Source organism: Hordeum vulgare, chromosome 2H (assembly GCF_904849725.1).
Source record: "Hordeum vulgare subsp. vulgare chromosome 2H, MorexV3_pseudomolecules_assembly, whole genome shotgun sequence".
NCBI classification, from domain to species: Eukaryota; Viridiplantae; Streptophyta; class Magnoliopsida; order Poales; family Poaceae; genus Hordeum; species Hordeum vulgare.
Genome location: NC_058519.1, coordinates 510,968,989 through 510,983,249, shown reverse-complemented (window position 1 = coordinate 510,983,249; position 14,261 = coordinate 510,968,989). Strand labels below are relative to the sequence as shown.

At 42.5% G+C, this 14,261-nt stretch overlaps 2 protein-coding genes across 2 annotated transcripts; both read right to left on the bottom strand.

The window, feature by feature from the left end:
* Positions 1-4,083: 4,083 nt before the first annotated feature.
* Positions 4,084-4,823, bottom strand: LOC123426910. The gene has a single exon (XM_045110818.1). It carries the CDS (start codon positions 4,640-4,642, stop codon positions 4,328-4,330), a length of 315 nt encoding a protein of 104 aa, XP_044966753.1. The 5' UTR covers positions 4,643-4,823; the 3' UTR covers positions 4,084-4,327.
* Positions 4,824-5,810: 987 nt separating this feature from the next.
* LOC123426909 (protease Do-like 8, chloroplastic) lies at positions 5,811-13,157 on the bottom strand. Its single transcript, XM_045110817.1, has 13 exons — positions 12,969-13,157; positions 12,616-12,737; positions 12,391-12,473; positions 12,197-12,295; positions 11,874-11,940; positions 11,608-11,683; positions 11,421-11,487; positions 10,473-10,690; positions 9,565-9,632; positions 6,998-7,077; positions 6,350-6,436; positions 6,152-6,259; positions 5,811-6,036 (listed from the first exon to the last, which is right to left on the bottom strand). The coding sequence occupies exons 1-13, from the start codon at positions 13,100-13,102 to the stop codon at positions 5,908-5,910; spliced, it is 1,338 nt and encodes a 445-aa protein (XP_044966752.1). The 5' UTR covers positions 13,103-13,157; the 3' UTR covers positions 5,811-5,907.
* Positions 13,158-14,261: the final 1,104 nt, after the last annotated feature.

Genomic DNA, 14,261 nt, shown 5'->3' with positions numbered 1-14,261 from the left:
GAACGGGTCCCACCCAGTTGAAATAGGGGACAGAGGGATTAATAGTTAGTCAAATTACATAACAGTGCGTAGGTTATTACGTAGGTGTAGCATTTTTGTTAACATAACCTGGGTTGTATCAATCGTTTCTTTAGCTTTCATAGTTGTTATTTGAGTTATGTCAAATTACGTGTTTGGTGTTATTATATGTTCTTGCTTTTGAAGATATATTGCTCCTTGGGTGTTAAAGTTTTTGATCCATTTTTTCTTATAAACTAGATCAAATCATTTTCAAATGAGGTCAGATTCAGGTGGGGATCACCAGTTTCCCCGTTGGCTGTTAAAAAAAAGGAAACATTAAAAATGTGGCACCAATTTTTTAGTCATGGCAAATCTTATATTGATGATGGCAAATTTAGTTTATAAGCATGGCAATTTTCTCATGAAAAATAAACTGAGATAGATTTGTCATACTCGTGAACTAAACTTAACATCCTCCAAGAACAAGTTTGATTTATCATAGTCAAAAATATGACACCAGATTTGTAACGAAGCCTGAAAAATTATATCAACCTCCCCACATCTGACCCGTCGACATTAATTCGGTTTAATGGTCTGTTGGATCCTCCCATCTCTAGATTTGACGAGGCTAGACCGTTGTTATTTTTCTTTTCTTTGGTGGAAGCTGGACCTTGCTAATTACTTGGCCAATATTTGTTTAGGTCGGTCAAATGGACGGGCGTGTCCGCTTTTTCCGTTAGTATCGGCCGCATCGTTCAACCTAAGGCCGACACGTTGTTTGTGTGGATAAAAAAAACTTTGAAAACATGTGGTCAAATTTAACACAATTATATTATATTATACTTTATATATATATATATATATAATAATTTATACCTAATAATAAAGCGGCTATTGCTTCCGTCGGAAAACCCACCATAATAGTTTTATAAAAAAAACCCTGTAATTTTTGTTATTCAACCCGCGCTCCATCATTTATCTGCAACGCAAAAGGAAAAAACGATTCGCTGCAAAAATTATACCCGTACGCATCGCCTCCTCCTGTCGACCCTGGGCCACCCTGGCCTATGCCCAGGCCGCCGCCACACCACTCGCCGCCGCGGTCGACCTCAACCGCCATCGCTGCCGATCTTAACCCACCCGCCTCCGCGGCTGTACCTCTCCCCGCTCACTGCCCCTGTTGCGGCGCTCGAGCGCATCACGTCGACTCTGGTCCACCTTCGTCTGTGCCCAGGCCGCTGCCACACCACTCGCCGCTGCGGTCGACCTCAACCAGCACTGTTGTGGATCTCAACCCACCCGCCTCCGCGGCCGTACCTCTGCCCGCTTGCTGCCCCCGTTTCGACGCTCGAGCACAGCTTCTGGATCAAATCAATGCGAGAGCTACAGTGACTGGAGATGATGCGTCTGCTCGATGCAGAACGGCGGCGGCGCGCGGATAAGGCGCGGCGGAGCGAAGTACTTGCAGGTGGAGGCGGACCTCCATGGCTCACACGGGGAACTCAGAGGTTATGGCGCGGCAACGGCGACTCCTTATGGCCAGATAGAGGCGCCTAACCCTTGCTCCCCTCATCGTATCCCCTCCTCCGACACGAACTCATCATCTGGTGAGATCCCCTCCCCATGCCTCCAACCGTGTGCCAAGGACCGACAAGAATTTTTGTTTTGTGGGGATTTGTTTACTGATGAATGAATGTATTGAATGTAAGATTGTATTGTTGTAGAGACAGAGAATGGAACACCACCTTCAGTTTGTCATCTGATCCCACATTCTCTACCCCATGAGTGAAATAAGATAACAATCCATTGATCAATTCACGTAGCCTCTTTTCTTTGCTTTGCTTGTCCCGCTCAATTTCTCATCATGGTGGAATTAACAATGGACGGGTTGATTTTTCAATAAAATAGGATAGGACTGACTACATTAGTTAGTTAGCTTATTATTTTAATAAATCAAAATGATTCTAAAAAGATTAAAAGCGTGTGGTCTTTTTTTCTCCCGCTGCAACGCACGGGCCCTTTTGCTATAATAATAAAGAGGCTATCGCTTCCGTCGGAAAACCCACCGAGGTGATTTTACAAAAAAAGCACTTACTGTTTATGACATTAAACTCGTAGTATATATTAAATGTTTTTTAAAATACTCATATCTTTTAAACCGTAACTCCAAATTTAACATATTATATATGGAATTTGATTAGAAAAATATGTAGAATTTAAATATGATATTAGTTTATCTGTTAAACGTTTAATAAAAATATTATCTAGGATGCAATATTAATAAATAAGTCATTATTCGTCTTTCTTTCATACCGGTACTCATCCGGGTTGGGGATGAACACGTCAACAAAATCAGGATTAGAGATGAAACTGAAGGTCACTTGACTGATTCTTTGTACGTATTAAATCTACATGCAAGCTGTGTTAAAATAGAAGATCTGTAAAATTTTGAACTGCATTTTTGTAGGATAAGACGATCTTTATTTGTGTCGTAACTACAAATTCTCATATTATAGACCATTTTTTGTAAATTAAGAGCGTGTGGTATTTCTTTCTCCCGTTGCAACGCATGGACCCTTTTGCTAGTATATATATTAATAAAGAGGCTATCGCTTCCGTCGGAAAACCCACCAAGGTGATTTTACAAAAAAAGCCCTTACTGTTTATGACATTAAACTCGTAGTATATATTAAATATTTTTTTAAATACTCATATCTTTTAAATCGTAACTCAAAAGTTAACATATTATACATGGAATTTGATTAGAAAAATATGTAGAATTTAAATATGATATTATTTTATCTGTTAAACGTTTAATAAAAATACTATCTAGGGTGCAATCTTAATAAATAAGTCATTATTCGTCTTTCTTTCATACCGGTACTCATCCGGGTTGGGGATGAACACGTCAACAAAATCAGGATTAGAGATGAAACTGAAGGTCACTTGATTGATTCTTTGTACGTATTAAATCTACATGCAAGCCGTGTTAAAATAGAAGACTTGTGAAATTTTGAACTGCATTTTTGTAGGATAAGACCATCTTTATTTGTATCGTAACTATAAATTTTCAAATTATAGACATTTTTTATAAATTAAGAGCGTGTGCCGTGTGGTATTTCTTTCTCCCGTTGCAACGCATGGGCCCTTTTGCTAGTTATACTTTAAATGCTTGACAACAACTTGACCAAATGTAGATGGAAGAGGAGAAGTGGATGAGCCCCCTTTCATTCACTGTCAAACGGATCAGAGTTAAGTGGACCCGTTTAATACAACCGTGCTCATGATAGTTGTATGGTTGACAGACGAGACCATGATGGATATCGAAAAAACGTCCGATGCGTCTGTCTCGCTTTTGCATGAATGCAAATCAGATCTAAATTTAGACCTGAAATGCATTCAAACAAAGAGCGAATGGATGGCTTTTAGATTTGAGTCCATCCGTTGAATCGGCATTTTCGTCTGCTTGATTGTAAATGAAACACACATGGACAATTTAAATCGTCCCTTGGAGTTGCTCTCACTTGCCCATGCCGGCCAGCCACTCACAGCCCGGTAGCACCACCGCCAAGGAGCTACTAGCCAGTTCCCGCTTTTCGGTAACCACCGCATGCCCTGGGGTGCCGTGCCTGGCATTGCTTCCACCCAGGGACGATTCTAGGGGGGCGACAACGGGGGCTAGACCCCCTTAACAAATTGATTTTTTTATTATAATAATTATTGTTGTAGCTAATTTTTTTACTTTATATGAACTTTATCCCTTCATGAACAAACTTGCCCCCTTATGATTGCATGTTGGCTTGGTCCGTGCTTCCACCCTCTGGCTCCCCGCCAAAGCTAGGCCACCGCGCGCTCGTCACCGCAGGCAAGCCGGGATCCCCTGTTGGCATGGGAAGTTGCCGCGCCATTTCCCACCGAAGCACCCAGCAGAGGAGTCCAGCACCAGAAGTGTGATGGATTCAGGGCATTTCGTGGTGCAAATCTGATCTCGGATACTCTGAACGAATCTTAAAAAGTGGTGCTGTAAACTAAAACTGAGTTGCGTACGCATCCGGAAGGACATTGCTCGATTTCAGACTCAAGTAATAAGAAGTAGGTACACATGCGCCCATCCTTTCATCGGCATCTATGTACATGTATTTCTATGACAAAACCGGTTGAACCCCTGAAGGAATTAATGAAACGACTCATACCTCAAGAGAGAGGGGGGGAAAGGCGCCAAAAGAAGAAGAAGAAGAAGAAGAAGAATGAAAAAACGGGAGGCAAAGGGAAACAAGGAGAGCTGGCTGCCCCTTCAGGTCCGGCCATCAACGGGTCCGCCAAACCCTCAGCATTTGTTGTGTATGGGATCGGAGCCTCTCCGGACTCGCCGCTTGCTCATCCGGTCCGCGTCGAACACCGTCGGAGGCGGAGAAGAGCCGGCCGCCGCCGCCGCGGGCTTCCCGGAGGCATCCAGGCTAGCGGCGGGGGCGCCATTGCCGCCAGCCTCGACGAGTCTCCGCGGTTGCTCGGCACCGCGGCTGCCCGTTGGGGCGAGAAGGACGCCCGGGCTTCTGGCCGCGAGGACCCCCGGACGGCTGGTGGCGGCCGAGAGGGCGACGAGGACAAGGATCGCCAGAGCAAGGCTGGGGACTCTCACCATCCTGTCGTGTCTAGTGGGTGTGCTCTCTCCTCCCCTATGAGCCGTGAGCTAGCTGTGAGACACCTCCGAGGTAGCTAGCTTAGCTTGGCGGCACACAAGTTTTATGGGGGCAGTGGGAGAAGCTTGGACCATCTTATTGCGTGTCTTTGTTGTTGTAGATATAGGAGAGGAGAGGAGAGTATCCCCGTAGGGTCACATCTGAAACAGCGACGGGTAAGATCTTGGTCCAAAGGCATAAATAAAGCTCAAAGAGAGAGAGAGAGATGGGGAGATACGATGAGCATTGGACACACACCCAACAAGGCAACATACGGCTTTACACCTGCTTGCATGTAAACCCCGTATACTCTATAGCCTGCTAAAAATCTAGTGGGGGCGAATCAGGCACCGAGGTATCTTCGGTAATGCAGGGTTTTTCCCAGTAATCCACACACAACATAACAGAAAAGAAAAAGGGCAAGTGACCGTGACCATGACCGTGACCACGAAGGAAAGAAAAAGCAGAGGTTTTGTGCTCAGGGCGCTTCTAAATATGGTCCTGCCAGGTGGAAAACAAAAAATGCTCTCTACCAGTACTAGCCTTGGAGCCTCGGAGCTGTAGAGCGGAGGCCGTCTTCTCGTCTTTTGTTTGTTTTTTCCTTTGGATGATCGCAGAGGGATCATCCAATCCAGAGACTCGTGCTTTCACCTTTGTGTACTTTGGAAGCTTCTCTGTGAAGCAAGGAGCACGGCTCCCCATGTGTGCCAAGAACCAGAGAGGCACCCCCTGCTGCTTTGGCTTGCTGTGCAGCTAGTCGAAGCTCCCGTTGGCGGCCGCTTTACGTTCCCTCCACCCTTCTTTGGCCGCTGCCTTGGATTGAGTGGGGCCAGTCCAAGACCCCAAAGCCAAGAAGCATCCCCGCGTTCAAAGATCCAAAGGCCCGGCCACAGCCAAAGCCTCACGCTGTTGCCGCTGCTAGCGACATTCCATTCCCACTTTCGCTTTCTCTTTTTAAAATCCCTTGGTTCAATTTAAAGCGCGCCACGTTACCGTGGTAACATCCTTCGTCCGTTCACCACGCATGCGGCGTGCCCTCGCCCATCCCGTGGATCCTTGTTCGGTTGCAGACCAGTACTATACATGTACTCCTACATGGGACGGTCTTGGTACCACCGGTAAAACACAAGGTTTCAAGGAAAACTTCCAAGTGATCAAATCCATTAGGAGGTCATAAGATTACATTGTAGAACTGGGAACGGAAAAAAAGTAAAAATCCAGGGGCACATCAAACGCTCGAGTCTTCCAGCGACAAGGCTACCGGGATGGTCTCGGCACCTCTTCTGATCGTCAGGGTCACCGTGTCGCCGACGCCGTAGTCGTCTAGAACCCTCAGGAGGTCGGATTTCCCCTTGATCTGCTCCAGAAGCGACCATGCGAATGAGAGGAGGCAAGAAACGTGGCCAGCCTATTCTAAATCATATAAACTCCATAAACATCTAGCAGATGCAGCTTGATCAGCAAGCACTCACAGGTTTGCCGTCCACCGCAACAATGACGTCACCCAGGATAATATTGCCGGCGAAACCCCTGCCCGTAGGAACCAGGCCTGCTTTAGCTACGGCGCTGCCCGGGGGAACCTGCGGTGGAGCACAAGTTATGGGATCAGGGGTTATTTCTGTTTCTGTTTGGCCAACGGAGCAGAGATAGGTGCCAACGATTCAGCCTACCTTCAGTATAAGAGCGCCGTCACGGACGTTAAGCTGATACGCAATCGGATCTGGTGCGAATTCCACATTCAGGCCAGCACGGCGAACCTTAAACAAAAGGTAAGCATAACTGAGACCGATATAAGATGCATAAACCAAATACGAATGTCGGCAGTGACCAAATAACCAAATGGTCGAACGATAACGTGGTCTAACTTTGCTTATTTCATACTGTAGATTTTATTTGTAAAAACCTGCAAGGTATAGAAGAATACATGGTACTTTTTATTCAAAAAAAAAAACATGGTACAAGTTTTTTTTCGATGCAAGTACAGTGATTTCTGACAAATGTTTTTCTACTATTTTTAGAACCAAAAAGGCTAATATTCCTCCTAGTGTAGTAACTTTGTATAAAATATCTGGGATTGTTTAATGCATCCATTCACAATCATGCGTGACAACTGAAACATACACAAGTACATACATGCATCGAAACAAGGGAAAAGATTACTGATGGATAACTCTCAACTTCAGGATGATGTTCGTTGCATGAATGTTATACTTCTCTATACATATGCATCACCATAAGATGACAATTGATTCTAAGGGAATGGTTATGAAAATGATATTAAGTTCATGATGTGACTTTAAGATGTCAAAGCAGCATACCTTTCCAGACTGAATTAACTGAGGAACTATTTTGAGTATAGTTGACGATTGGATAGCGAAACCAACACCCGCGGACGTTCCTGCAACATTAAAGAAATGGTGGTATCTCGGACTTGTTAAGCTAAAGGCTAGTGCAATCCACATACTCCCTCCGTCCGGAGAAAAGTGTACATATAGACATTTTAGGACAAATTATGAAGTGGAGTAAAAAATGCATTGGAAAGGTGCAACACACCATCTCTCTCCTCTTTAATTACCTAACCCCCAATGAGCTAAGTGCGTGTAGAAATTAAGAAGACTGTGTAGAATGTCATTGGTCTTGATTACCGTGTGATGAGAGAGAAGCATTTTTATACTTTAAAGTGCATTGAAAAGATAAAAGTATACTCTTTTGTGGACAAAGTTTAAAGCCAAACGTACACTCTTCACCGGACGGAGGGAGTATACTGTAACACCTCCTCTCACGTGTGACGGGGAAGACAAGTCAACACGTACAACCGGAAGAAAGCCAGGACTTGAACTCAAGACCTTAGCTCTGATACCATGTTAAGCTTCATGCACTAGCCAACGCAACCAAAAGTCTGAACTGATGAAAAGGGCTAGTGCAATCCACATATACTGTAAGACTAACTTAGAAACTACATTAACCGGTAGAAATGGATAAATGGATGTAGTTCAATCTGAGATATGCACTGCCAAGTCAACACAATGAAGTCAATCCATTGGCCGGTATTGGGCTTGAGAAGAAGTAACCAACAACAGATATATCAGTCGATTACTAGGCGAACACCTACTAATATATATTCCTGGCCTCTAGGATGAGAGAATATAACAAGTTAGATGAATGCTATGTGAAAACAAAACAAAAATGAATTTTAGTCATGATATTACCCACTGATCACCTTATCACAAATAAAAGTCATCTAAAACATGCCATCACTGATAACAGTCAGTACAGTGAGCAGAGTAACTTCGAAAATGACACTGAAATACAGCAAGTAGGTAAGATAACCACTAGTTATCGACGGGCTAAATGGAGTGTGGTTTGCCGTCCCAAAGACCAAGGCGGGTTGGGCATTCATGACCTTGAGGTCAAAAATAGGGCCTACTTGGCAAATGGTTGTTTAAGTTATTGACAGATGACGGTGTATGGCAAACCCTACTAAAGAGAAAATATGTGGGTTCAAAGGCAATATCCCAGGTATACTGGAAGCCTGGGGACTCTCATTTTTGGGCAGGCTTAATGGCTACGAAGAAATATTTCTTCCGCTATGGAACCTTTTCGATTAAGGATGGCTCGAAAATTAGATTCTGGGAGGATGAGTGGCTAGGGAATGCTTCACTACGGGAACAATATCCAGCTCTGTACAATATTGTGCGTCACAAGGGAGATACCATCGCCACGGTTTTGGAATCATTTCCGCCAAATGTGTCGTTCAGAAGAAATTTAATTGGACCCAGACTACAATCGTGGAACACTCTGCTTCAGCGGTTGTCCACGGTGGAACTGTCACAAGGGTCCGATGTGTTTCATTGGAATCTACATGGAAATGGACAATTCTCGGTGGAGTCCATGTACAGAGCTTTGCTCCAATCTGATATGCCAGTTGATAATAACAAGAAGATTTGGAACATGAAGATACCTCTTAAGAATAAAATCTTTGCATGGTATCTTCGTCGCGGAGTCATTCTTACTAAAGATAACCTTATTAAGAGAAATTGGCATGGAAGTACGCAATGTGTTTTTTGTCAAGATGATGAGAAAATAAAACATTTGTTCTTCCAATGCAAATTCGCTCGTTCTATATGGTCAGTCATCCAAATAGCTTCTGGCTTGTATCCTCCTTGTAGTGTTGCTAATATATTTGGCAACTGGTTACATGGGATTGAACACAGGTTTAGAACTCTTCTCAGGGTGGGAGCGCTTGCCGTTATTTGGTCGCTTTGGCTATGTAGAAATGATAAGGTTTTTAATGGTAAAAGTACTTCTCTTATGCAGGTTATCTACAGATGTACTGGGACGCTTCGTTTATGGTCGTCTCTACAACGTATGGAGAATCGAGACCTATTTACGGAGGTGTGTACACGATTGGAAGTTACGGCGAGGGATACTTTTACCCAACATGGGTGGCAGCATGATCTTAGGATTGGCCCTCCTATGGCTTAGGCGTTATACAGACTCTACATGTTTCTTTGTATTTTGCCTTTTTTATTTTGTGCAAGTGAACTTTGTTTGGCTGTGTGCATTCCAGTTATGCAAATGCCGGGTGTAATGCTTAAGCCTTTTAAGTAATAAAACGCCCCTTATCGAAAAAAAGTTAAGAACTTAAGATCATGATAGTTGACACTTGACAGTTATTGTGCTTTTACTAGTTTTAGATTTAGACATACTCTTTTAAATGGTAACAAGCATAGCGACTGAGGTATAGCTCAGCCATAAAAAGCAGAAAAATCTGCTAACGTTTCAAAATGAAGTCAAATTACTTCTAGTTTATGGATTAATAGACCCGATCATGATCTCACAGTGCACTTTTCAATAGTGGATGTCAAAATGGAAGTAGCCTAACCTGTCTGTGTAAAAATTGCTGTGTTAATACCAATCATGTGCCCTTTCGAATCTAGCAAAGGACCGCCACTGCATCGAGGTTCATCAGACTATAAGGTTAGTAAAATCCTCTGTAATACATTTTGAACTAGAGAAATCAGATTGGCTCATATTTAATAGATCAACAAGTCAACTAAAGGTGCTACAGATATAAGCCACCACTTTCAGTGAATGATCCATTTCGAGAGTAAGAGACATAGAGTTCACTGTCCCAGAGGCCATACCACAGGTAATAGTGAATCAATTGAGCTTATATCTTGAATGTGCTAGGATAGACTATACAACGTCAAGCATAGAATAATTGTTCAATGAGTGAGTTTCGCAAACAATTAAATACATTTAAGTTAGTTAAGCAAACAATTTGGATAATATGTGCTATGTTCCAGACTATTATGCTATATGATCGCTATGCCAACTACCATAGCTGGAATTTAACTCCAAGTTTATGTGTCCTGCTTTATGAACTCACGTACTAATCACTTACAAAAGACCAACATTTAATACTAGTTTTGTCTGTGTAACAATATAGACCTTTCATGTTTTGCAATTTTTCATTTAATAATGTGGTATTGAATAAGAAATATAAACACCATAATTCATAATTTTCAAGTTACGTGAAACCTGTAACACATAGGCCTAGGAATGTCTAATTGTAAGTGACAGATAATGAAATATAAAGATTTGTCAATCCTCAAAGCAGTATCACTAGCAGTAGTTTCCATTTTTACACAAGTTCTGAAATCAGAAATGTCAGGGCCTCACCTACAATTTTCAGTTCAAAAAAGTTCTGGAATCTGAAATGCAAAATTTGCTATAAATTGCTCCTGAAATAATTATATCAAATTTGGTGATTATACCATCTCCACAAACCTGTTCCCAGGGTTAATAGCTGCATCTGTTTGAATCCCGCCACCAATTGTCACTCCAGCTTGACTAAATATATCTCGATTTAAACCACTGATAACACCAACAGTCAGAGTATGGTCAAAACCAAAAGGATTTCCAATTGCTAAGCATTGCTGACCAACTTTTAGAGCTGAGGACTGTCCCACAATAATCGGCTTCAAGATATCTGAAGGGGCATCCACCTATGACATATGTACATATCAATCTATGAGATTCACAAAGAGAAAATGCTCAGTGAGATGTTTTCCAAAGCGAACTATAGAAAAAATTTAAGCAACATACATAACTATGATTAACTAAAGATGAACTCAGGTGAATATCACAAAACTGACAATGGACATGCTCCAGAACTAGTTTGTGGCTGCCTTCTTTTGTACTAACAAAATTAAACATTCTAGCCCTTGCAATGCGCGTCCATGAACCAGATGGACATAGGGTGAGCACAATGTTAGCAGGTTCACATAATCATCTCGGCGCTCTAAAATACCATGTTGACATTCCCAATATAGATGAAACGACAAGACATACAGAACGGCGTGTAATCTCAGTCTCTAATATGACTAGGCGATCCTTTGGTCTCATGACTCAACTCTCATTTAAGCTAACTGCATGCCATCTATTTAGCTTGAAGGGGCAACAGGAAATCGAGGAACAGAAAACTAATTTAATTCACAAGGAGTCATGGTGAAAGTAGAAGTCATTAAGTCTCCATCGACCACCCCCAGTCCTTCCCATTTTGAAATTTGCTAACTCTCTTGTTTAGCTTTATGTGGCATGAGTATATATAAATTCCATTTAGATAGTTAATTTCAGAATTACTATAATCAACAATAGCTCTCTATATAAGAGCATTAGCATTTTTAATGAAAAGCTGACCCTTGTTCAGAACAATTAGTCAGAAGAAACTTTTACCTTAAGGACAGCAAGATCTTTAGCACGGTCTGCGCCAATCAATATTCCTTCGAAATTTTTCTGTATCCTTTCAAGCAGATATAGAAGAGTATTTACTGTTAATTGGCGTGCATACACAAGGAATAATAACGCCCCGTCAAATTTCATGGAAAATTGTACTAGCAAGTGTAGTTATATAAGAGTTTACCCTTCGGCAGCAAGAATGTTGACACGTGCAACAACTTCACCAAGCTTTGGATTTTTCGAAAGAGCATTGCCAACCACTATAATCATACCGACATTGCGAACACATGCACATATCAAAAGTAAATTCAGTTAATTGTGTACAAGGGAAAAGATTCAAGCACAGTAAAGTAGGCATGAGAGGAGTAGGTTGTGTTCTTCATATGGTAGACATATATATATAGTCTTTTCGAAAAAGAATACATACAAACAGTTATGTGATTGACATACCATGATAATTTGTAACGATATGTCCAGACTCATCCCAAACAACTCCAGAACCATTTCCTTCCGGGATCTACAATGGATGTTAAAAACTTTCTTTCAACCAAGAGCTTCTCACATTTTTTGAAATTTCAGTGTCATTTAAAAAGTAGATACAAAAAAGATATCACAGAATAAATCAGCAATTATTAGACTAACTTCAGCACGATCAAACTATTCGATGGAGAAAATGTGTAGGGCGCCTAGCGCATCATATTCTAGTGCTTCTAGGAGCATACTCGGACACCCTTGGTCTAAACTTACAATATTCAAGCATGTGTTTAGTTTACCTCAACAACACCTGTTACATTGAGCTGGGGGCGCAGTGTCGCATCAAAAATGTTGACCACCGAGTAAGTATTTGTTTCGAAAAGCTCTGCGATCCGTTTCTGTCGCACAGGCAGCAAAATTCACAGAAATGTAAATATGTTTTGAGATTAAGTAAACAGGACAAGGTTGATTCAACAGAGCATCGAGTAGCGACCTCAGTTGGGAACAATGGACCAGATGGAAATATCTTTGGAGTTACATCCTCAATTTTGACAGATGGATCACCCAACGCAAGTGCTGTAATAAGAACATACCAAGTTACAGAAAGCTCACAGACACAAATAAAGTAACACTGTTACAGGAATAAAATAATCTGGTATATGAAAGACATGGGATTAATTTCTATTAACACCTAATTACCATGTCACCTAGTCCGAACCTGATAAGTACCTTGAAGAATGTAAGCAAAGGCAAAAGGCCGAAAATGCAAGAATCTTCCTCTTTGACGCAAACAGCAGTGTTTTGGTTGAGATTTCAGAAAGTTCACATGCTTCCCTTAACCTGGACCAAAATTCACACACATATCAGCAGTTGTGTTGTTTATTAGAAGATCAGCTTAAGTATACTGTTTATTTGAAGCTACAGGCAGTGGTAATTTGTCCGGAAAAAGGCTCTGAGTTATGATACGGAATATATATGGGACTATCTAATCTGACTCATGACTGATTGACTGTGCTCCTGACGACCGCATCGTCCGAAAATTTGCAGAAATGCGGCGAGAGGTGAGCTGACCTCGAAGGCGTTTCTTGGACGTTGCGGTCTGCGGAGGCGGCGCAGTCGACGACCACCCTCCGGCGGCCGAAGTGCCTTCCGGGAGCACGAGCGGCGGCCGCTGTAGCGGGCGCGGCGCAGGCGAGGCAGTGCATCCGAGAAACGGGGGGAGTCTGTAGTCCGAGCCAAGCGTGTGGCGCAGTAGAGTTCACTACGATGATATGGGAAACTTGCGGTTGGACTTGGAGAGAGGACGATGTTTCACATTAAGTCCACGACGTATGTTGTTATTGCATATCTGGATGCATCACCCACAAGGTCAGCTAAATTATTTGTTTATCTCGGTTTCATACTTGTGGAGGAATATTATTTTTCTTTCAAAAAGGAAGAATATCTTTCATTCAAAAAAATGGAGGAATATCTGACTTCCGCAATGCACACAAGCATTTATTTGATCGATTATGGTAACAAAGTACCAGTAACATCTCAAGTAAGCGGACATATAAAAAAAGACATTTACATTTTCTCCTCTAACTTCGGCCCGACCTCATTCTTATCATAAAATAAAAACAGTGCTCAATTTTATCCTGCCCTTTCGTGTTGTTTTCGTCCGGTCAAAGGAATTTGACTATGTTCGAGACGTTTTCTGGACAATTTTGCCTATGTCTAGATATCTAACTTACACGTAGGACCCACCTTCATGTAAATAAAAATGAAAATAAAACTCTCTGTGACCACTCTTTCTCTCCCCTCACTCCTTCACCCCCTCTCCCTCTAGAACGAAAAAGAACGCCGCCCCCGATCCATGGCGCCCGTCGGCCACCTCCGGCGCCAAGCTCCGCAGGTCGCCGGGGACCATGGTCGTGTCCCTACCATGCCTTAAAAGGACGTTGATGCTGTCGCGCCCTCATCTCTCTTATAGTCTTACCTCCAGCGGACCCGTCACGCTACACCCTGCTACCTCTTAAGCTTGCGTTGGTTTTCCCCTTGAAGAGGAAAGGGTGATGCAGCACAATAGCAGTAAGTATATCCCTCAGTTTGAGAACCAATGTATCAATCCAGTAGGAGTATCAAGCCAAGTCTCCAAAGTACGTGCGCAAAAACAGCAAACTTGCACCCAATGCTACAAAGGGGTTATCAATCCCTTCACGATTGATTGCAAGGTGAGATCTGAAGGCCGAAAGTGCAACAAAGTAAAAGTGTAGGACTGAAAATATGATGTGAAGTAGACCAGGGGGCCATAGTGTTCTCTAGAGGCTTCTGTCATGATAGCAAATATTACAGTGGGTGAACGAATTACTGTCAAGCAATTGA